The sequence below is a fragment of the Tyto alba genome, unplaced genomic scaffold (genome assembly GCF_018691265.1).
Source record: "Tyto alba isolate M040663 unplaced genomic scaffold, T.alba_DEE_v4.0 Super-Scaffold_44, whole genome shotgun sequence".
NCBI lineage: Eukaryota > Metazoa > Chordata > Aves > Strigiformes > Tytonidae > Tyto > Tyto alba.
The window spans coordinates 13,403,716-13,425,582 of NW_024881320.1; the positions used below are offsets into that span (position 1 = coordinate 13,403,716).

The window sequence follows — 21,867 nt, forward strand, 5'->3', positions numbered from 1 at the left end:
TTGGTACGTTGGCTGTGGTTTTGATTGCTTTAGCCCTGCTGTGTGTAAGGAAGTGGGGCTTGGCTCCCTGGATAATTCCGGCGGTTGCTGGTAACTTGTGAGCAGGTTCAGGGCTGAGCCAATAGCTGCAGGCACAGGGAGCGTTACTTTTTGTGAAAGCCGGTATCGGGTTAGAAAAAGGAGAAATTGTCCAGGCTCAGGAGGCTGCTGGCACCCTGAGAAGGGAGCAGGAACCAGGTCTGGCAGTTCTGCTTCTTGCGAAACAGCCCCTCTCTCCCAACGGAGCAGAAATGTGGTTGTCCGGCCGTAACGGCAGGTTGCTGTCTACCCTGCGCCCCGCAGCCCCCCCCCCCGACACACGGAGCAGAAGCACCAGCCCCCCCCCACTCATCTCCACTTCCCCCGGGACCGTGGGCTGCCCCACCAGTGTCCCCTTCCCCGGGGAGCCGAGTAACGGCCCCCGGCCGCCCGCACCGTGACGCTGCCCTTCCCAACCCTGCGACTACACGGCCGCGTCAGGCGCGTGTGACTGCTGTTGAGAAATCAGCTGCTGGTGAACCCAGAGGAAACCACTTCCCCGAGCTGCTGGGGACAACGGCCCTGTGCCACCGAGGCTGTCACCCCCCCGGCCCCTCTGCCGCTGCTGCCTCAGCTCCGGAGAAGTTCCAGGTGTTCCCTCTCCCCCTCCAAAGGCACCGTGCTGGGTAAGGCTTGTGTTAGGCTAGCAGAGAGCAGGAGAAAACACTCTCACAGCAAACAACACAAGTCAAGGTTGGGTTTGTGTTTGGTTTTTTTTATTGCAATTTTTTTTTTTTTTTTTTTTTTTTTTTAAACCTAGTCTTGCCAGAGGCTCACACTGTGTGGAAACCTCCAGCTCCTTTCCTACAACTTTGTCCACCCTAGAAGGAGGAGAAAAATAGGATCTGAAACTCAGGTTGAAAAACATAGCTTAAAAAAGCAGGGGAAACCAGCCTCCCTTGACCTTTTGCTTAGTTTTTTCCTCCTGCTTTGCCTGCATTAAAACCAAGCACTGCCCTGGAGCGTTGTCTCACCTTAACCCCATCTCGCTTTGCCTCAGCTGCTATTTCAAACCCGCGGTGTGAACGTGTCACGTCCTTTGCAATGACAAACTCGTGCTCAGACCTTCACCAAGTTACCCGGTGTGGCACAGCTGCCCTAGCCCTGTCCCAGAGCGGCCAGGATGGGGACAGGGAAGGGAAAGTAAAGTGGAGAAGTAAAACCACTCCTGCTGTGACCCTGGGCTGGAGCTGCCCTCTCCTCTGCCCCTGCCATCGGGACCGGGGGAAGCCAAGGTCTTGACCTCACCCCTGCTCAGAGTCACCTTGAGTTAAACAAGATTAAACAGAGCGGGGAGAGGATGTAGCTAATGACTAACAGCCCCTTTTCCGTTCCCAAAGCACAACCAACGCCCCCCTCCCTCTGGGAAGCGAAGGCCGAGGGCTGGGCTGGCGCGTGTCGCCTCCAGCACGTGGTCGGAGCAGCATGATTGGGGGCGAGGTGCCCTCGTCCCCCTGGGAGGGACGGGGAGAGGGGACAGCGAGGCCCCGGTCCCTCGGGGGGGGGGGGCAGAGCGGGAGCCGGTCAGGCGGCGGCGAGACGGATCACCCTGAACTCGGTCAGCAGGGCCACGCAGAGGAAGGCCAGGTAGTAGAGGATGAGGCAGACGCCGTACGCCTTGCCCAGCTGGAAGCACTGCGCCGGCACCGACACGAAGGAGAAGACCAAGCTCAGCCCCAGGGCCCCGGCGAGGATCCAGACCAGGAGGCTGTCGGGCTCCAGCTGCCGGAGAGAGGGCGAGCGGTGGGGAGTGACGCCAGCCAGCCTGGCCCCGTGCCGCCCCGTCGCTGCCAGCGCAGCCTTACCTTCACCACCAGCTGGCTGCTGGTCATCTGCAGCAGGCAGCCGAGTCCCACGCCGACCAGGATGTCTGGGGCACGTTTAGGATGGAGACGCAGCGCGGGGGACAGCACGGGCCCTCCCCCTCCCTGCCTGCACCCCGTGGCTGTTGCCCAGCCCAAAGCGTTGCCTGTTTGCGGCACTGGAGGAGGAGAGGCTTCAGCCCGCCCTGGGAACCACCCAGAGCCTCCCGGAAGGTGACACAAAGCCTCTTCCCTTCCTTCCCTTTGCCAGATCCCAAATGTCCCAGGCTCCAGCCCAAACCCTCCACCCCGCTGGGGCTGGGACAGGAGCGGGGACAGGGGGATGGCGCTGGCTCCGTCCCTGCAGCTCCTGCAGTTCACAGATACCACGCCAGTCCCCGCGCACTGCGCAGGCACCAGGGAGGCTGCCAACAGCCCGGGGAATCCGGGCTGGATCCTGCCCAGCTCTTTCCCAGGGGTGCCCCAGGAGCAGGGGCTCTCCCTGGGCTGCAGGCAGGGAAATTGAGGCAGCCCTTGCCCCACGTACCACCGTCTCCTCTCCCCCAGCACCCAAAAGGATACTGAAGATGATGCCCCCAAAGCAGGCGGAGAAAGCCATGCGGGGATAGCCGTGCCGTGCCATGGTGAGGTCGGAGAAGGTGTCTGCAGAGGGAGAGGGGGAGAGCTTGGGGGGTGCCGGGAGGGTGGGTGCACTGGGGGCAGCTCCGGGGCTCAGCAGGGCCCTTACCGCCGATGCTGTTGCCCCACGCCAGCAGCGTCAAGCCCAGCACGGTGTTGCTCAGCTGGAAGATGACGCCCAGGGTCCGGAGGATGTTCACCAGCTCCGTGGCCGCGGCGTTGATCCACATGGCGCTGGCCAAAAACCCGAGGAAGGCAAATACCTGATGGGCAGAGGGGTAAGCTGGTCCCTGGGTGCGTCCCGCAGGACCCTGCACACCTCCGGCCAGCTGTGTCCCTCCTGGGGACACTGGGGACTGGGAAGGAGGTCCCGGCTCCTTGCTCTGCCCCCAGGACCCTCAGCCCAGTCCGGAGCACACTGGGCAGGTCCTCAGTGGGCATTTGGGTGGGGGGGGCACCTTACACAGTGGTACTTGGGTGGCTCCTCGTTGCTTGTGGTGATGAAGATGATGATGGCCAGGACAGAGCCAACCAGTGTGACCAGTCCCCAGACCGGGAAGATACCCTGGATCTGGTACAGCCCATCTGCATGTGGTGGAGAGAGGGGGCCATCAGAGCAGCCCCGCAAGCACCACATGGGCTGGGGCAGGATCTGGCCGGGCTCGTGTTAGGAGGTAAAGCCTTGTCCCCTCTAAAGCCACCTCTACCCTAAGCCCTCACAGGGATGCTCCCCTCTGTGCCTCAGTTTCCCCTGGTAGGACAGGCCTGCCCCGTTTTTCCCCCAGGACCTGGATTCTGGCAGGGGGAGACTTGGGGGAGGACAGAGTCATCCAGCTGCAAACCAGCCCCCCCAGCTGGCCCGTCCTCCCCCTCCCCAGATGGGGTGCCAGTTCCAAAGGGCTCCTGCAGTCCCCAGGGCTTTGGTGGCCATCTCGGTCCCGTCCCCTCCTGGGTGTCAAGGGCTCTTACAGGCGCCCGACTTCAGGGTGAGGACGCAGAGCAGGGGGCTGGTGAGGACATGCAGGCAGTTGAGGGGTCTCTTCCAGTTCAGGTCATCCTTGTCAGGGTCCACAACGGGAACAGTGAGCAGCAGCACCAGCTCCACGGGCACCTGGGAGAAGCGGCTGTGAGCAGGGATGGGGGACTCCCAAGAAGGGACCCCCCCAGGAGGTGCCCCATGACCTGCCCCCACCTGCCTGCCCTTGTCCCACTGTCCCCATCGCAACGCCCAGGACTCACGCAGCCCCAGGGGCCAGCAGGGAGGGGGACGCCCTGTGCAGGGGCTCCTCCAGCTCCTGTCCACCCCCCCCCCCCCCCTTACCCTGAAGACCTTGAAGAGCCGCCAGTACCAGGGCTTCCTCCTCCACTTGCGGTAGTCCAAGGGGCTGAGGGCAGCGGTGAGGATGCGCAGGGAGGGCTCCCGGGAGGGGAGCAGGGGCCGGTACTCCTCACCTGCGAGGGGCCACGGTGGCTGAGCGGGGCTGGGAGTGGGGGGGGGGCCTCCCCAGTACCCCCCTCGGCCCTTCCCGCATGGGGCTGCAGTCGACTGCACAGCCCCAGCGAGATGTCCCTGCCCCAGGGTGGCACCTGGCCACGGCTACCCCGTGGGCTCGCTCACACGTGCGGCAGCCTGGGACCCCCGACCACCCCCCAGGACAGGGCGGAGCCAGCCCCGAGCCCCCCGGCAGCGACATACCGTAGTCACCACTGTTTGTGCCTGAGGACTCCTGCTCTTCGGCATCCGTCAGCATCTCTGGGGGGGGGAAGAAGAGGGGAGGGGGGGCAGCGGAGGGAGACCCCAGCACACCGGGGGTGCCGTTGGCACAGCCAGATGGCCCTTACCTGGCTCCCAGGGCCTGGGGGGGGGCAGCCCTTCTCCCCGCTGCCGCCGGTGAATCCAGGTGCAGAGCACCACGGTGAAGACGTAGAAGACATAGAGCCCCAGGTAACCTGGGATGGGGGGAGCAACAGGGTGTTCCAGCACTCCCAGGCGGCTCCCGCACCCCCCCGCAGTGCCAGCTTCACCCCCCGCCCCGTGGTGCTCACCCAGAGCCTCTCCCAGCGTGATCCTGCCAAAGTAGAGGACCACGAAGGTGAGGAAGACGGCCACCATGTAGAAGATGACATCCCTGAGGAAGGGCCTGGAGGCTGCCGTGAAGGGCTTGACCAGGGCGATGCCCCCGGCCACCACGGTGGTCACGAACACACCGGCACCTGCCAGTGCAACGGGTCCCTCTCAGGGGGGGGAACATCCCATGGCCCCGCACCCGTCACCCCCCCGCCCCCCAGCCAGCCGTCCCTGGAGAGGAGCTGGCGGCCGGGGGGTCCTTACCAAAGACAGCCCCGATGGCCAGCCCCGCCGTCCGGGGGTTGGAGAAGGCCACCACGGCACTGAAGACATCTGGTGCCCCATTGCCAAAGGCCAGGAAGGTGACACCATGGAGAGGGGGCGTCAAGGAAAAGACCTGGTGGCCTTCTCCTTGCAGGGACACGGGGCATCCGCTCACTCCGGTGCCGCAGGATTCCCTCCCGGTCCCACCACACGACCGCTCACCCCGCTGCCACCTCCGGCTCCCGCTCCGAATCGGTTTCCCCTGGCACAGCGCTGAGGGGATGCGAAGTGACCCCATCACGGCCACCTCCCCCCGCCCTGTCCCTGCATGCCCCCTCCCCAGCCGAGGTCCCTCGTGACCCGCCAAGGATACTGCCACGTTGTGAGAGAGCTTCAGGTTGGTGGAGATGGCCGATAAGTTGGGGCAGAAGCTGGAAGGGCAGAGAAGGGTGCGGAGAGGGGTGGCGGGGCTGCTCGGGGACCCTGGGGCTCCCCGCTCACCCCGGGGACCGTCCCCTCCTCTGCGGGGCTACTCACAACTTCTCCGCTGTCACAGCGAGGATGATGAACAGGTACAGGAGCCAGAGAGCCTGCGGGGGCAGGGATGGCAGAGAGAGGGGTCAGTGGGGTCCCCACCCTGCGCCCCCAAAGCGGAGCAGCCCCCAGCAGCGTGCCCCCCCCCCCAGCTCCCATCCTTACGTAGAGGGTGACAGCCAGGGGGAGCAGCCGGGGGGGGAAGACGCAGAAGACCCCCTCGAGGTAGTCGAGGAAGCCGCCCTCCAGCCGGCAGTCGGGGTTGCTCCGGACGAAGCGGCACCACTCGGAGCTGTTGCGGTTCCGCACCTCCCAGCACTGCGGGGCAGAGCGCGGGGTGCTCGGCCGGGCGCCCCGAGTCCCGTCCCCACCCCGAGCACCCACCGCCCCTCTGCTGGGCTGCTTTTTGGTAGGTCACGGTCATCCCTGCCTCAGTTTCCCCATCTGTGCTACGTGTGCGTGGGCCAGCGGGGGTGCAAGCCCTTGTCCCCCCCACCCCTGTCCCCAGCAGCACAGGGCCCCCGCACCGCCCCCCCCACCCAACCCCGGCCGTGGGAAGGCACCGGCCTGGCAAGCCACAAGGTTTTCGGAGGAAATCCTGCCGAGATCCCAGCAGCGATGGTGGGGACGGGGGGGAAAACAGGGACAGGATGGGGCCCCACCACCCCCGCCGCCCCCCAAACCCCATCGCAGCCCCCCCCACTCACATCCAGGCCCCGGCTGTGGCTCAGAGCATCCCTCCGGGGAGGGTCCAGCGGCAGCGGGGTCCCGGCTGGCTGCACCCTGCTGTCCCCTGCCAGCACCCCGGCCAGGCTGAGCACCCCGGCCAGGCTGAGCACCCCGGCCGGCCCCATGGCACCCTGCCCCATGGCGGGGAGGGGGGGGGCAGCTCCGGGAGGGGGCACCTACCGCTGGCAGCGGTCCCCGGGGAGGGGGAGTGGGGGCAGCTCCCAGGCCCCCATCCCGCGCTCCCCGGGCAGGGAGGAGGAAGGGTTAAAAATAAATAATTTTAAAAAGAGGATATTAAAAAAAATAATGATAAAAGGCACGGCAACGCGCGGTCAGGCTGAGCAACCGCCGCCGCGCCACGTCCTCGCCGGGGCGGGGGGGGGGGGGGGTGCCAGCCCCAAGTGCCTACAGAGCAAAGAGGGGGGGTAGCACAGGAGCGGAGCCGGCACCGACACCCCACGCAGGACCAGGGGACCCGCGGGACACCCCTCCACTCCAGGGAGGGGACGGGGAGAGCGCGATGCGGGTGGGGACCCCGGGGTTGGGGGGGGGGGGGGCAGGAGGGGCAGCCCGCGGCGGGGGATGCTGGGGGGATGCTGGGGGGAACCCACCCGCCCCGCGGACCCACCGTGGCGGCGCGGCCCCGCTGTTGTGCGCGGGCAGCTGATCCCCCCCCCCCCCCGCCCCCCCCCCGCGTCTTAAAGGGGCCGCCACCCTCCGCTCTTAAAGCGACAGCGCCACTTTTTTACATGTGGCTGGCAGGGTGTTTGCCGTGGGGGGGGTGAACCTCTACCCCGTCCCTCCGCGCGTCCTGGTGCCCACGGGCCGAGGCAGGGCGGAGGCTGGACACCCACCCTGGGTGCTGCGCCCACCTAGTCGGTGTTGGGGGTGACCCTCTGAGACCGGGCGAGCTCATTGCAGGCACGGCCGAGGATGTTGCCCCGGAGGGAGCAGCGCGCTGTGCCCCGTAGCACGGCAGCTACTGTGGTGCACGAAGCTGCACAGACCCCCGTGCCGGCGGCCCCACGACCCCACAGGGACCCCATTGCTGCTGCCGGTGTCCCCCACCGCACAGAGATATTGCACAGCTGCCGTGCCCTGCTCCAGGACACCCTGCTGCCCCCAGCCCCAGCCGTGCCCTTACCCTGTGCAGGCCCCTGTGCCAGGTTTTTTGGGGGGTGAGGCGGTAGGCTGGGCCCCCACGGCTGGAGCTGACAAGGTGGAGGTGACTGTCAGCGTGTCCCTAAGAGCCTTATGGGATTGAAGTGTCCGTTTCCCACCCTGGCCAGTTTCTCACCGACATTACACACTGTGCTTCCCCTCAGGGAGAGGGGCAAGGAAGGAAAATAAAGACTCAAAGGCAGCGCCCAGCTTGGAGGGTCTCCAACAGGAGCCCACGTCCAGCCTGGCACCCAAAGGCCAGCAGCACCCACTGGGCGCAAGCCCTGACCCTGCATCGCCTCCAGCCCCCTGGAACACTGCTGCTTTCGGCTCCACTGGTTTTTGGCCACGTTTTGGCACCCAAATTTTACAGCACTGAGCACAGGAGCAGGGATATGTGGGCACGGGGCCAGACTGGAAAATTAACCAGCAGCAGCTGGGAGCTGGTGGGGTGTGCTGGGCTATGCCACGTGCCTGCACGAGCGTGCCTTTGGGGTGCTGCCCTGCCCGGAACAGCCCCAGGCGTGTGGCATTTTTCCTGCTCATCCAATAAAGGGCGTTATTGGTCCCCTCCTGCCCGGCACATGGATGGGCCCCTGCAGCACCCCCACCCCAGCGGCTGCCAGTTGAACTCCCAGAGCTCACTGTGTGCCCCCTACAGCGTGGGCTTTGGGGTAAAGCTCTGTGTCTCCTCAGTGCTCCCCGGCACCCTGCCATGGCGTGGGACGAGTTGCGCCAGGCCTCAGGCAGGCAGCTGCAGTAGTGCTCGGGGTAACATTGTGCGGGGGGGGTGATATAGGGCCGGGCCATGCAGAGTTTATACACCCCACGGTGATCTTGCCACTGTGGGTAGGGGGCTCCAAGCCCTCTGCCTCCGCTCCGCTGGGACACCCCACGCACCTCAGGGGGACTTTGCCCGCCGAGGGGAGCGGGGAGGGCAATAAATAGGCGCCGGCCAGGATTGCACAAGGCTGGGACTGTGGCGGCGCTGGGGCCCATGGGCCAGGCACCAACATTTCGCGTGTGCCCCCATCCCCGGCCCCAAACCCCAGTGGGCCCCCCCAGCGCTGCTAGGCTTTCACTGAGACGCTCCACAGGGGGTGCACCGGCTGGGGTTGCACCCCATGACGGGGGACACGCTGGAGGCCGGGTGCCCCACTGGCGAGGAAGCCCACGTGTGCTCCCCAATGGTGGGGCATGGTTGGGGGGGGGGGGGGCGTGGGAGTGGGGTGGGACTGGGTGTGTGCTGTAGGAGATGAGGGTGCGGGGGCAGCGCGGCTATGCGCGTGGGGTTGGGGGGGAGGTTGGAATTGGGGGCACAGAGGGTGCTGATCGGCCGGGCTGCGGGCCCCCCCTCCGCGCCCGCAGCGCAGGCGGGGGCGTGGCCATCGCCTAACCCCGCCCCCTCAGCCGCCCCCGGCGCGGCGGGCGCTGCCGGGGGCGTGGTCATCACCACGCCCCGCCCACAAACCCCGCCCGCTCCACCGTTCCCTGCGGGCGCTACCGGGGGCGTGGTTCTCTCAGGCCCCGCCCCCTGCCCCGCTGCTGTCCCCGCCATGGCGGCGCTGCGGGCGGTGCTGGGGGCCGCGCTGGCCGCCGCCCTGGCCGGGGTCCCGTTCCCCCCCCCCCCCCCCCCCCCCGCCGCCGCCCCGCCGCCCCGCAATGTCTCCGTCCTCCTGGATCCCGGCTCGGGTCAGCTCCGCGTCCTGCCCGGCCGCCTCCCCGCCGCTGTCGCTTGGGCCAGCCTCGACGACCGCATCTCCGCCGTCGGGTAGGGACGGGGCGGGCCGGGGGCTCGCGCGGGGACGGGGCGTGGGGGGGCGGCCTCGAGGGAGCCGTGGCGGGTGCCCGTGTCCCACCCGTGCCCGTGCGTGTGTCCCCCCCCCCCCCCCCCGCAGCTGGGCTTTCCTGGAGGTGACCACCAACGCCTCGTACAGTGACAGCCTGCAGGCGTACGCCGCCGGGCTGGCCGAGGCCGCCGTCTCCGAGCAGGTAAGGGGTGACCCCTCCGAAAGCGGGGTCCCCAGGGGTGCCACGCCGTCCCGCCCCTGTCCCCTGGCTGGCCCCCCGCCGGTGATGCCGCGGCCGTGCCCCCCCAGCTGATGTACATGCACTGGATGAACACCATGGTGGGCTACTGCGGCCCTTTCAAGTACGAGAGCGACTACTGCGAGAAGCTGCGGGGCTACCTGGAGGCCAACCTGGCCTGGATGGAGGAGCAGATGGGGAAGGGGGAGGACCCCGAGTACTGGCACCAGGTAAGGAAGGGGTACCCCCACCCAGGGTGAGCCCCTCTATGTCTCTCTGGACTAATTGGGGCTTTAGAGGGGCAGCAAGGGGGCCTGGCTTAGCTCCAGGTGCGATGACGGAGATGTGGCCACCATGGATCCTCCTCCCCTGGGCGAGCAGAGGTGACTCGTGACTTCTCCCTGTTGGGGCCTCACGTGCCGCTGTTGGGGTGCCCAGGGGGGTGGCTCGGCCCCCCCTGCCCCCACCCCCACTGCCGGCCATCGGTGCTGAGTCACGGCCCCGCTGATGGTGACGCTTCCCCCTGCGCCTCCTCCTGCCTCCGCAGCAGTGCTGGGACCCGCTGGATCTCCTGTGTCCCCCGGGGGAAGGGGGGAGCCTGACCCCCCAACATCCCTCGCCTCTCTCCCCTGCGGGAGCCAGGTGCCAGCTCTGTCCCCTGTCCCCAGGTGCGCCTGGCCCTGCTGCAGCTGAAGGGGCTGGAGGACAGCTACAACCGGCGCCTGGACTTCCCCCGGGGCAGGTTCACCCTGGCACCTTTTGGCTTCCTGTAAGTTCCTTCCTGGAGGTGATGGGGAACGGGGGGTGGTCGCCCCAGGGGTTGGGGTGCTGCTGGGTGGGGCATGGTGTTGATTCCTGGCTGTCCAGGGACACCCGATTCTGCTCCTAGACCCCTTCGCCCACCTTCTCTGGGTGCTTGTCCTCTGCTTCTGGGGTAGGATGGAGCCGAGGCAGGTTCTCCTCCTCCCCAGCACCGTGGGCTGGGGGCTGGGGGTGTGTCCCCCCTGCCTCAGTTTCTCCACTGCTCTGCTCACCCTTCCCTCCCTGCTCAGGCTGCCAGGGTGCTCCCGGCACTAGTACCTGCGCTGTGGTGGGATGGACAAACACCCTCCAACGTGGACAGAGACAGACAGAGAGCTCTGAGCCAGCTCAGCGCCTGGGCTGGGGTGTCCCCCACCTGATACCCCATGTCTCGCTTCCCCCCCCAGCCTGCTGCAGCTGGGGGGCGACCTGGAGGACCTGGAGTCTGCCCTGAACCGCTCTTCCCCGCGGCATGTCCTGGGCTCGGGCTCCTGCTCTGCCCTCCTGAAGCTGCTGCCGGGCCGTCGGGATCTCCTGGTCGCCCACGACACCTGGACCTCCTACCAGTCCATGCTGCGCGTCATCAAGAAGTACACGCTGCCCTTCCGTGCCTCGGCTGGCGGTGCGTGGGCTGGGCTGGGGGGGGCGGCTGCGTCTGACACCCCCCCTTCTGATGCTCCTCTGCTTTTGCATCCCCCCTTCCAGGCAATTCTCAGATCCCCGGAAGCATCCAGGTGTTTTCCTCCTACCCCGGCACCATCTTCTCCGGGGATGACTTCTACATCCTCAGCAGCGGGCTGGTGAGTGGGGGTCTGGGCCTTGAGGACCCCTCCCTGGCCCCGCCGCCCTCCCCACCGCTCCTCTCCCCACAGGTAGCGCTGGAAACCACCATCGGCAACAACAACCCGGCGCGGTGGAAGTACCTGAACCCGCGGGGCAGCGTCCTGGAGTGGCTGAGGAACATCGTGGCCAACCGCCTGGCCCGCAGCGGTCCCGAGTGGGCTGCTGTCTTCCGACGGTTCAACAGCGGCACGTGAGCGGGGTGGGATGGGGCGTGGGAAGTTGTCCCGGGGAGGGGCGGGATGGGCTGGAGGGATGCTCCCCCCGGACAGCAGGGATGTCTCTGGCTGCCAGAAGGGTGCTTCCCCCCGCCGGCTTTTCCGTGCCAGGTACAACAACCAGTGGATGGTGGTGGACTATAACGCCTTCGTGCCGGGGAGAGCGAGCCCGCCGCAGGGCGTGCTGACCGTGCTGGAGCAGATCCCGTGAGTGTCCCCGTTCCTCCCCGAGCGCCGGCTCCTGCGGGCCCGTCCCCTTGGGTTTGGGAAAGCCCTGGGGCTTCTGCCTGCCCCAGCCCAGCGGGTGGGAGGTGGGCGATGGGGATGCTTGTATGCAGGTGATGGGCACCCGGCACCCCTGGCTGAGGGGGGAACCCCACAGCGGGGACCCCCCGCCTGGGTTGCCCCCCATCCCCGCTCGATTCCACCCTCTGCTCTAATTTTTCCCAGCACAGGGGCTTGGTGGTGGCTGCTGATCAGACGGAGCTGCTGTACCAGCGGGGCTACTGGGCCAGCTACAACCTGCCGTGAGCTCCGTCCAGCCTCATCCCACCCCTCTGGTTCCCCAACGAGGCGGGCAGCCGGCATCGGCCTCGCCCCCCGCCACTGGGTGCTGACTTGCCGGGTTGTTCACACACACCCCCCCCCCACACACACCCCCGCCAGGTACTTCGAGGAGATCTTCAATGCCAGCGGGAACCCGGAGCTGGTGAAGAAATACGGCGACTGGTTCACCTACGACAAGAACCCACGTGCCCAGATTTTCCGCCGGAACCAGACGCTGGTCCGCGACCTGGACTCCATGATCCGCCTGATGAGGTGGGTGCTGGGGCCCCCCCAAACCTGGGTGTTCCCCACACCCCTCGCCCAGGGATCTGCAGCTCTCTGGGGTGATTTTTTTTCATCGTTATAAATTTATATCTCTTTGTTTTTTGTTTTTTTGTTTTTTTGTTTTTTTTTTTTTCCCTGCCTTCCCCCTGACTCTCCCTTTTCTGCTTCGCAGGTCCAACAACTACCTGCGGGACCCGCTGTCAAGGTGCAGGGGCTGCGACCCCCCCCAGAACGCAGAGAATGCCATCTCCGCCCGCTCTGACCTCAACCCCCCCAACGGCACCTACCCCTTCCCCGCGCTGCGCCAGCGCTGCCACGGCGGCACCGACATGAAGGTGGGGGACACAGACTGGAGGTCCCCTCTTTTTGGGGGTGCACCCCGCTCTGCCAGCTCCCCCCCAGGCTGTGTCGCCCCTTCCCCACGCTGACCCTGTTTTTTCTCCCCCCCGCCCCAGGTCACCTCCTGGGGCATGGCCCCCGCTTTCGGGCTGGTGGCCGCCAGCGGCCCCGCCTGGGACGACGTGCCCCCCTTCCGCTGGAGTGTGTCCCCTTGCAGCGCCCTGCTGCACATGGGCCACCCCGACCTCTGGACCTTCCCCCCCATCAAGGTCCGCTGGGACTGAGCCCATCCGTCCGTCCATCCGTGGGCATCTGTCCTGCGTGGAGATCCCTTATGGAGGGGCAGCGGGGGGGGGGGACGTGTCGCAGCGCAACCCGCTCTCCCCTATCCCCAGGGGACTGGCTTTGGGTGCAAGGGCGGGGGGGGTTCCCCTGCTCCCCCTCTCTCTTTTTGCTTCTGCCTCTCGCTGCTGCATCCCCGTGGTGCTGCGGGGTGGGGGGGAGGCTGTGCCCCCTCCCTGCCAACGGGCTCTGGCCCTGGGACCTTTTCCTGGGTGCTGACACCTGGTTTGGGGGGGCTCTTCCCAGGAAAAGCTGGGGGGTCCTGGGAGGCTGGGGCTGGCCCACGGGGCAGAGTGGGAGTGAGCTGGTTTGGCTGTGACAAATAAAGCAGTTGGTGTGCAGCGGAGGTGGTGGCTGTGCTTTGCGCTCTGCCAAGATTCTCTGATGTCTTGTATAAGGGTTGGGCTCACACAGCGGTCTTCTGACACACTCGCCCCCCCAAATTAGCAGGGTGCTCTCTGCTTCTGCCCTGCCTCCTGGCCCCCGTGGAAAGGGTATGCACCCAGCCGGGCTGGGCTCTTTTGGGGTGCAGGCTGTTAAGGTTTCTCTGCTGCTGCTGCATCGAGCTGGGTACCTGGTGTAGGGCAGAGCTGCTAAAATGAGGGGTGTGGGCTGGAGGGGGTGGTCCCACCACTCACCCCCCAGGACTATTCCTATCCCTTTTGTCTTCCCCTCCTCTGCCACCTGTGTTCCCCCAGCCCCAAAACCCCCGTTGCAAAATCCTCTTACTGCAGCTCTCTTGATCCGCTCTGCCTCGTTAGGAATAACGAGGTCATTACTAGGGGATTAATGAGCTGGTGCTTGGCAGCGCTTTGAAGGTGCCAGGTTCCCACTGGGGCTGGGGGCCCCTGCGGCTCCCCAGGGGCTGTGAGGGGGCCAGGTTGCAGCAGGGCTGGACTGTTGGTGTGCTGGCGCCCCAAAAGCTGGGATGGGTGCCCTGAACAGGGAGGGGTGTCCAAAACCTGCTGGGGGGGGCTGGGGGGCTGGAAGTGAGGTGTGAGGTGGCAGAGCCTGCACCCATGTCCCCTGGTGTCTCTGTGGTGTCTAGATTCCTGGGGGAGGGGGTGCTGCTTGGAGGGTCCTTGTGCCTCAGTTTCCCTGGGGAGGAGGACATCACTGCCACCGAGTGACGGGGCAGCGAGGAGGGCCAGGCACATTGTTGCCAAAGACAGGGCCTACTGGAAACGCAGCAGCCGCTGCATTGCTGCTTCCCTTCCTTTTTATTTTTTTTTTTTTTTTCTTTTCCTAAAAGCAGAAGAACAAAGAGAAGTGATCAAATACTGCCCCAGCTGCAGCGGCGGGTGGCTGAGGCCATGTAGCCCAGGGACCCTGGCCAGGGGATGTGATGGGGTGACAGCCTGGCATCGCCTTCCCTAGGGCGGGGATGGAGCCAAAGGGGGGGTAAAAATGGGGATGGGGAGGTGGGTGCGGGGTGGAAAGGGACCCTGGAGCACTCCCAGGGCTGATCCAAAATGTGGTCCCCTCACCGAGTGGGTCCCTGTCCTCCTCCCTGGGAGTGGAGGGTTGCTCCTTGCACCCCTTCCCTAGGGAATTGGCTTCAGCCCTTTACCCACTGTGGAATTTGGCGTGGGGGGGTGGGGTGTGTCACTCCATGGGGCCCCAGAGGAGCTGGAGCTTTTATGCCTCCCACAGCCCCCACCTTGGTGCCCTCCATTCAAGAAATCCTCCTCATCCCCTATATTTCCAGTCCCCCACATCCCAAAAGCAGTGCGGCTCAGGGCAGACGTGCCTGCTCTCTGCTGACCTTGCTGTGCTGCGTGCTGTTCACTCTGAAGCCTACTGATGGTGTGAGCAGCAGGGCATTAGTCATTTCGTTACCACCAGGGGGCAGCTCCCCAGCAGCCCACGCCCAGCTCAGTGCCTGTTAACGGTGCGCTCGGGGCGGGGTTTACGGCACAGTTTGGGGCAGGGGACTGAAATCCCCTAATTTGAGGTCTGTCTCACAGCTGTCTGCCCGGCAGCAGGGCAGAACCTGGGGGAGTGGGGGCTGCCCAGTGCCACCCCATTTGACTGCGTCGTGCATGTGCCAGCTCGTGCGCAGTGGCCCCCCACCTTGGGACCCCCATGGAGCCACCATGGAGGGGGACTGGACTAACTCTGTGTCAAAGTGGCTTCTGCTTTCAGACTCCTCCCCAGACCGAGAAATCCGCTGCAACTGTGGGGTGAGGAGCCAGGGTCGGACCTTCCTCCAGATCCCACCTTCCTCCTCCTCCTCCTCACTGGCTGGGAACAGAGCCAGCCCCTCGACACAGAGGTAGGGGGGACCCTTACCCCGGGGGGTGTCACCAGGGCTGGGTGACAAGAAGGGGAGGAAAGCAGGGGGGGCTCTGCCTGCTTTGCCTGGGGGCTGCTGGACCTCAGGTCTCTGCCAGGCTCTGGCTGGGCCCCTCCAGGCAGCCCCCCCTCTCTAAGGGATGCTCGGGGGGCACATTTGCAAGCTGTGTGGAGACCGTCCCCCGCCCCCCCCCCCCAACCCTCCGAGGCCTGTCCTGCCCTCAGGGTGCCCAGTTTGGCCAGCTGGAGCTGGGGGGGGGGCTCATCCCAGGGCGGCTTACCCAGCTGGCAGGGCTGAGCCCCCCTGGGGACATGCAGCTCTTAAGGGGGGGCCTGGGGCTGCTGTGGGGTGGGGGAGCTTGGCAGAGCGGGCATGGGGGTGCGATGGCTGGTTTGAGGGTGATGGGGGGTGTGTTGGCTGCCTGCTGGGGATTTGGGGCATGCAGGCTGCCCTCGTTACACCGGGGGTCCGGGTCAAACGGGCAAAGTCCTGTAATGCGCTGGGACATGTTTCTGGCTGTCCTCGAGAAGCGCTGGCGCTCGTGCCAAGTTGGCGGGGGCAAACCCTTGGGGAGCAAACCCGTGGGGACTCCTGAAATCGTTTGTGAGCTGCCTCTCCTCTCTGCCCCCACACCCCTTCTCCTGGGCACCCACATCCCATCCCCTGGCCACATGAAAGCCACTGGGATTTGGCTGCTGGGGCCACACGTGCCCGTCCCCGCAGGGGCACCAGGCACAGTGCCCGGGCCGCGGCTGGGCGCTTTCGGCACGGATCCAGCCTCACGGTTGGCGAAACCCACCGGGTGCTGAGGCAATGTTTAACCCCTGCCCCTCGCTCTGCTGCGTGGCTGGAGACGGGGACTTGGGGACACCGGCACGGCCCCTCCGACGTCACCTCTCCCTCCTCCGTCCCCCAAACTCGGCGGTGGGAGAGGAGTTGGTGACACGCAGCGAGACCCCACGGGACACCAGGTAATCCCCACTGTGGGGTGAGCCTTGCTGAGTTAGGGGACAGGGTGTGTGGGGGGCACTTGGGGACACCAAGGGCTTGGGGATCAAGAAGATGGAGGAGGGGGTGGCCCGGTTTGTCCTGGGGCTCTGGCAGGGAGGGCCCATCGCTGCACCCCAGGGCTCAGTGCTGCTGCATCCCCGAGCCAGGCGACACTGGGCACAGCCTTGTCCCTCCCGAGGGGTTCCTGTGACCCCATCCCAAGCCTGGGGCAGGCAGTGAGGCTGTGGGGGGGACCCCGTGGGGAGCAGCTGGTGCCTCCCCCACCTCTCCCTGGCAGAGCATCCATCACCAGGGCCATGGCAGCCCAGCCCAGCGGGAGTGAGAAGCCCTTCCACATCATCTCGCCCCTCCTGGAGAGCCTGGCCCTGTCCAGGGCAGCGGGCACCAGGGTCTACATGAAGCTGGAAAACGTCCAGCCCACGGGCTCCTTCAAGATCCGAGGCATCGGCCACCTCTGCCAGGAGGTGAGTGTGGGCAGAGCACTGCTCGTGTCCTTAAGGGGGGGGGCACGGTGGGGGGAAACAGCCGTCCCCTTCCCTCCTTTCCTCCTGCCTTTCAGGCTGCCAAGAAGGGCTGCCGCCACTTTGTTTGCTCCTCAGGTAACGGGGCCGAGCTGGGGTGGGGGAGAGTGAGGGGGGGGGATGCTCATGAATAATATGGGGAGTGTGTGTGGGAGGGGGCTGAGCCCTGCCTGACCCCCCTGCTTTCTGCAGGGGGGAATGCTGGTCTGGCAGCAGCATACGCGGCCAAGAAGCTGGGGTTGCCAGTCACCGTCGTGGTCCCCAGCACCACTGGTCCTGCCACCGTGCGCAAACTGGAGGAGCTGGGGGCGGAGGTGGAGGTCTCCGGCCAGGTACCCCCCATGGCAGCCCCCTAAACCTGGGGTATAGGGGGGACCAGAGGGGGCTGAGCCTGACCTCAGCCTGCTCCATGATGCCGGGGATGTGCATGACAAACCCCACCCCGAAATGTCCCCCTCCTGCATCCCTTCCACCCTGGCACAGTGGCAGGGTCACCCCGGGGACCCCGACCTTGGTCCTGTGCCCCGTGTGGGTTTCTGGTGTCCCCTGGCCCCACAGTGACAAGGGACCAACCTCTGGGGCATGAGGGCTGGATGCAGCCCCGCTGAGTCCCCGTTGCCCCCCGCCCCAGGTGTGGGATGAAGCCAACAAGAGAGCCCTGGAGCTGGCACAGACCGAGGGCTGGGTCAGCATCCACCCCTTCGACCACCCATCAGTGTGGTGAGTGCTGCCAGGGCTCAGCTCCCACCTCCCCATCCCTGAAGAACAGGCTGGCTTGGGGTGCTGCCGGGGCTACATCCCCCCTCGCCACGCAGGCAGGGTCACGCCAGCCTCGTCCGGGAGCTGAAGGACTCTCTGGAGACCAAACCGGACGCCATCCTGCTGGCGGTGGGCGGCGGGGGGCTGCTGGCGGGCGTCGTGGCCGGCCTGCGCCAGGTGGGCTGGCACGACGTCCCCATCGTTGCCGCCGAGACCAGGGGAGCCCACAGTTTCCACGCGGCGCTGGCGGCTGGCCGGCTCATCTCCCTGCCCGACATCACCAGGTGAGCCGGGCTTTGCGGGAGCGGCCGCGCGTGGAATGAGTTGGCAGTTCTCAGCCCAGCAAACCGAAAGGGTCCCAGGACCACCCTGACCGCCTTGCTCCCCTCCTGTACCAGCGTGGCCAAGTGCCTGGGAGCCAAGAGGGTGGCGGCGCGGGCGCTGGAGTGTGCCCAGGAGTGCCACGTCATCTCCCAGGTGGTGGAGGACGCGGAGGCTGTGCGAGCCGTGGAGCAGTTCCTGGGTGAGCAGGGGCCAGCCGGGCATGGCAGGGGTGACCGCCGGGTCTTGGGACCGGCCTGGGACGGGGGGCTGGGGGGACCCCGGCTCCCCAGGGGGCTGTTGGGGATGGGGCGGGCAGGCGGCTCAGGGTGTCCCCCTGCTCTTGTCCCCGCAGATGATGAGAGGATGCTGGTGCAGCCGGCGTGCGGGGCCGCCCTGGCCCTGCTCTACACGGGGCGGCTGCAGCGGCTGCGGGGCGAGGGGCGGCTGCAGACCCCGCTGGCCTCCGTGGTGGTGGTGGTGTGCGGGGGCAGCAGCATCCAGGCGGCCCAGCTGCGGGCCCTCAAGAGCCAGCTGGGCCTGGAGTGACATCCACCCCTGCCCGGCCAGCACCCTCTGCTCCCTTTCCTCCAAAATGCCCCAAAGAAAGCCCTGCTGCCTGGCAGATGCGGGGCCAGACTCCTCCCGCAGCCCCTGGAGGGATGGGGAAACTGAGGCACGCAGGGCAGATGAGGCTGGCGCTCGCACTGCGGGCAGGGATGGAGCCGCAGCCCTGCCTGCCCCCAGGTGGGATTGGGGTACATGCATCCTGCTCTGCCCCTCGGGCACGCCAGGCATCCTCCTCCGCATCCCCCAACCCTCAGTCCCCCTTCCCCTCCCTCCCCCGTCCCTCCCCAGGCTGTTTGGACCGCAGCTCTCCACCTCAATTAGCAAGCACTCCCTCTCTGACTAATTACTTTGCTACTGTCTTTATGCATTATTATTCTAATGATTATTAATTATTACAATCTTCTCCCGTTCCTGCCGCGCTGTCTGCGGTCGGAATGGAACAACATGCACGGACCCGCTTGTTACGGTGATTTATTGGCAGAGCTGCCTGGCCGTGTTTAACACCCACGGGCTCTGTGTGTGTGTGTGTGTGTGTGTGTGTGTGCACACGCACCCCATCCCAGCACCCCCTTGATCCCCTTTTTTCCCCCCATCCCACTCTTTTTCCCATTCCCCCCTTTCCTCCAGGCTTTCCTGCTCTCTCCCATTCCCACTCTCTTTTGCTTTTAGCCCTTTGCTATTGCACCTCCCAGGGTTTTTTCTGTCCCCCCAACAACATTTCTCCTCCTTCCTTCCTCCCAACCCCGGCTGATGTGGGGTCTTGCTCCCACTGGGGCCCCCCGGACCCCGGCTGCTCCCTGGTTTCCCAGCTGAGCCCATGCCCTAAGCGTCACCTGGTGATGTTGGGCAGGGTGGCAAGCCTTCCTCTGCCCCAAAACCCTTCTCAGCCTCTTCCTCCTCCCCTTTAGAGCAGAGGGGGCTCAGCCCCGGGCCCAGCTCAGCCCCCAGATCACAGGCACCCCCCCCACGAAGCCCTTTCCCCTCACCAGGCGCCTGCCCCGGGACCCAGCTGACAACCCTGCAGAAACACCCTCCCTGTCTTCTGCCCTTTTCCCCCCTCCCCATGATCTGATACCGGCCAGGCCAGCTCCCCAGATGATTCTTGGAGGCCAAAACCCCATAAATCAAAACTCCGCCACTCCATCGTGAGCAATATCTTATGTAAAAAGGTGTTTCCAGGGAGCACCAAAGGCAGGAGAATCCTATTACAAGGCACACTATTAATTATAAGGAGTCAGCCCAACCTACTCCAGCCATTTTTTATCCCAGGTCCAAAACCTGATTACTTTCCACCTTCTGCAGACCTTCCCCTTCCAAAAAAAAAAAAAAAAGGGAAAAAGGTCAGAAAAAAAAAAAAAAATAGCATTGATGTTTGCCCAACAGCCTCTGAAAAGAAGTTTATTCCCAGGACTGATGTTGCTCTGCTGGGGCCCAGGGGGAGCCGGGAGCTGGGGTGGTGTTTCCCCAGCCTGGTCCCACGGGAGGGTTATTGCTGGTGGTGACACTGTCATGACCGTGGGGTTTGGGGTGACTCCCCTGAGCACCCCGACAGGGAGCTTTGCCCTCTCCTTGACTTGACAAGGGAATGCTTGGGCTTTGGGTGCCAGCTGGGGGGGACTGGGCTTTGGATGTCCCTAGCAGGGACAGGGGGGTGCAGGTTATGTGGGGGACACCCGCCTGGGGGTGGCCCTGCCCCAGATGGTGTGTGTGGGGGGGTCACCCGTGGTCACCCTGCAGCTGAAAGCAGGAGTGAACCCTGGGTGCCGGCGCCGTCCTGGCACTGGCGGGGTGCTGGGGATCAGGACTCTGTGATGGGGACCCCGGGCTCAGTTGGGGTGCTGGACCCCAACCTTGGCTGTGGTTAAGGGCTGGGGTAACCACCAGGCTGAACCCAGCTGCTCCCTGCAAGGCCAGCTCCGCGTCCCGTGGCCTGGATCTGGCCCTTTGCGTGACACCGTGCTGTCCCCAGCCCTCGTGTCCCTTCTGCCCGTGCCGAGCCGCGGGTGGGTGTTTACTGGGACGGGCAAGCCCAGGGCAGCAGCAGCCTGAATCGGGGTGAAGGTTTGGCTGCTGCACCCAGCTCTGACCCTGCGGGGGCCAGCCAGTAAAGCCCCTTGGGGCCAGCGGGTCCCTGCTCCCACTGAGCCCTGTCCTCCGGCACAGAGCCCCCCCGGCCCCCTGCACGGGGGGTGGCAGCTTGGAGCATGCCAGCACCATACAAAATCCCTCCTGCAGCCCGTCTCCCTCCTCGTCTCCCAGAGATGGGGTACCCCAGCAGCCTGCAAACAGCCCTCAGGTGTGTGCCTTGGGTTTACTAATAATTAATAATAATAATAATTGCAGCCAGCGTTCACCCAGTGAATGACCTTGTGCTCCATTTTATAATCCTCAAAATGATGCTGGGAGGGAGTTATTTAACAACACATCGCCCTGTCCTAATAAAAAGTGCCTGTTCCCTGCTAACACTGATGGCCTGGAAGGGGTGGAGCAGACGGCAGCAGCTGGCTGCACTCCTGCCTCAGTTTCCCCACCTGTTAAAAGGGGAGAAGGTGCTCTGCTGTGTTGGGTGCTGAGAGCTCAGTGACTTTGTGATGTCCCCAGCTCCTGGCTGAGGGATCCCTTGGGGCTTGGCCTGGCTCGTTTGCCACCCCGTTATTAATGCTGGTAATGGTAGAGGAAGGATAAATTCCACCACTTGGCTGAACAGAGAAAATATGCAGAGAAGTGGCTGGCTTTTCATAAATCATCGGTGCTCCGTGCTACAACCAAGCCAGGACTTAAAATTCAGGTCAGGAGAGAGGGACTCTCGTAAGCCAGCGAGGGAAGGTAATTTATTCTGTTTATATCTTTTTACTGCAAGACAAGGAGCGGGGGGGGGAACTCTGCCATGATTTTGCATTTTAAATATTAGTTCAGAGCTGCAGCCTGCCTTGGACTTTATTTATTTTTGTATCTCAGAAAACAAGAGAGGGAACGCAGGAGGGAGGAGGGGGGACGGACTGGGGTGCTGGGGGAGGATCCCCCCCTCCTGCCTGCCCTCGGTGCTCCCCTGGGGCAGATGGGGCAAAAGCTGCTGCTGATGTTTGTGGACACCCCCCCAGCCCTGCTGACACCCCTGGCAGGGCTGCGGGGGCCTTTGGGCCGCCCTGGGGCGTTGGTCTTGGGGGTCCACAAAATGCCACCCCCAAGGGGAAAGAAATGATGCCCTGGGCTGTCTGCTGTGGGGGAAGGTGCTGAGCCTGGTAATGTGCCCCCCCAGTTCCAGAAAGCTGGGGTGATGGGGAGGAGTGGTGGGGTCTGGGGTACCGAGTGGGTGATGCAGCCCCAGATGCAGCAGCATCACCTCGTGCGGGGGCCGTGGCACCCGTCCCACCCAGGGGACCAACGGGGATGGCTCCCCCAGACCCCACGGAGGGCTGGGAGACGCGAGGAGAGCAGGGCAGTGGAGCCAGCACCTCTCGTGATCTTGTGTTAAAAAGAAATAAAATAAAATGAAAGGGACAGGTGACCGAACAGTAGGTAACTAAAAGGTTTTTTATTCACATTGAACAACAAGAGCCATTCACACTAACAGCCTCCGCAAGAGGCAGCAGGGACAGGAAACCCACGACGCTTTCAGAAAACAACTTTTTTCTTTCCTTTTCCATTCTCCTTCCTTTTCCCCCCCCACCCCTTCTAGCCTCTTGCCCCCATCCCTGGCACCACCCCCTCCCTG

The 21,867-nt window shown here is 65.0% G+C and overlaps 3 protein-coding genes across 6 annotated transcripts; 2 read left to right on the forward strand and 1 right to left on the reverse strand.

Annotated features, from left to right (window-relative positions):
* Positions 1-652: 652 nt before the first annotated feature.
* SLC8B1 (solute carrier family 8 member B1) lies at positions 653-6,783 on the reverse strand. 2 transcript variants are annotated; one of them, XM_042805625.1, is made up of 15 exons: positions 6,093-6,783; positions 5,551-5,703; positions 5,389-5,441; positions 5,225-5,282; positions 4,852-4,957; positions 4,566-4,733; positions 4,362-4,469; positions 4,216-4,272; positions 3,841-3,971; positions 3,489-3,630; positions 2,983-3,104; positions 2,629-2,782; positions 2,463-2,543; positions 1,884-1,948; positions 1,491-1,800 (listed from the first exon to the last, which is right to left on the reverse strand). In XM_042805625.1, the coding sequence occupies exons 1-15, from the start codon at positions 6,252-6,254 to the stop codon at positions 1,603-1,605; spliced, it is 1,758 nt and encodes a 585-aa protein (XP_042661559.1). In that variant the 5' UTR covers positions 6,255-6,783; the 3' UTR covers positions 1,491-1,602. The 2 variants fall into 2 exon arrangements, with proteins under 2 accessions (XP_042661558.1, XP_042661559.1); XM_042805624.1 differs by lacking the exon at positions 2,983-3,104 and having other exon boundaries at positions 653-1,800.
* Positions 6,784-8,808: 2,025 nt separating this feature from the next.
* PLBD2 (phospholipase B domain containing 2) lies at positions 8,809-13,015 on the forward strand. Of its 2 annotated transcripts, XM_042805641.1 has the most exons (12): positions 8,809-9,046; positions 9,174-9,267; positions 9,375-9,533; positions 9,972-10,072; positions 10,512-10,726; positions 10,810-10,904; positions 10,977-11,137; positions 11,274-11,369; positions 11,618-11,689; positions 11,829-11,981; positions 12,166-12,328; positions 12,449-13,015. In XM_042805641.1, the coding sequence occupies exons 1-12, from the start codon at positions 8,832-8,834 to the stop codon at positions 12,614-12,616; spliced, it is 1,692 nt and encodes a 563-aa protein (XP_042661575.1). In that variant the 5' UTR covers positions 8,809-8,831; the 3' UTR covers positions 12,617-13,015. The 2 variants fall into 2 exon arrangements, with proteins under 2 accessions (XP_042661575.1, XP_042661574.1); XM_042805640.1 differs by having other exon boundaries at positions 10,810-11,137.
* Positions 13,016-15,401: 2,386 nt separating this feature from the next.
* SDSL (serine dehydratase like) lies at positions 15,402-21,034 on the forward strand. Of its 2 annotated transcripts, none has more exons than XM_042805728.1 (8): positions 15,402-15,941; positions 16,259-16,445; positions 16,541-16,580; positions 16,695-16,834; positions 17,134-17,222; positions 17,318-17,545; positions 17,660-17,784; positions 17,938-21,034. In XM_042805728.1, the coding sequence occupies exons 1-8, from the start codon at positions 15,784-15,786 to the stop codon at positions 18,129-18,131; spliced, it is 1,161 nt and encodes a 386-aa protein (XP_042661662.1). In that variant the 5' UTR covers positions 15,402-15,783; the 3' UTR covers positions 18,132-21,034. The 2 variants fall into 2 exon arrangements, with proteins under 2 accessions (XP_042661662.1, XP_042661663.1); XM_042805729.1 differs by having other exon boundaries at positions 16,274-16,445.
* Positions 21,035-21,867: the final 833 nt, after the last annotated feature.

Coding starts and splice junctions, on each gene's coding strand:
- SLC8B1 (XM_042805624.1), bottom strand. CDS start 6,254: ATGGGGCAGGGTGCCATGGGGCCGGCCGGGGTGCTCAGCCTGGCCGGG. Junction 4,273..4,361: donor CCCCAGGCCCTGGGAGCCAG/GTAAGGGCCATC, acceptor TCCCCCCCCCAG/AGATGCTGACGGATGCCGAA. Junction 2,783..3,488: donor CACCCTGAAGTCGGGCGCCT/GTAAGAGCCCTT, acceptor TCTGCCCATCAG/GTATTTGCCTTCCTCGGGTT.
- PLBD2 (XM_042805640.1), top strand. CDS start 8,832: ATGGCGGCGCTGCGGGCGGTGCTGGGGGCCGCGCTGGCCGCCGCCCTG. Junction 9,047..9,173: donor GACCGCATCTCCGCCGTCGG/GTAGGGACGGGG, acceptor CCCCCCCCGCAG/CTGGGCTTTCCTGGAGGTGA. Junction 10,727..10,809: donor CTTCCGTGCCTCGGCTGGCG/GTGCGTGGGCTG, acceptor CCCCCCTTCCAG/GCAATTCTCAGATCCCCGGA.
- SDSL (XM_042805728.1), top strand. CDS start 15,784: ATGTTTAACCCCTGCCCCTCGCTCTGCTGCGTGGCTGGAGACGGGGAC. Junction 16,835..17,133: donor AGGTGGAGGTCTCCGGCCAG/GTACCCCCCATG, acceptor CCCCCGCCCCAG/GTGTGGGATGAAGCCAACAA. Junction 17,785..17,937: donor AGCCGTGGAGCAGTTCCTGG/GTGAGCAGGGGC, acceptor TTGTCCCCGCAG/ATGATGAGAGGATGCTGGTG.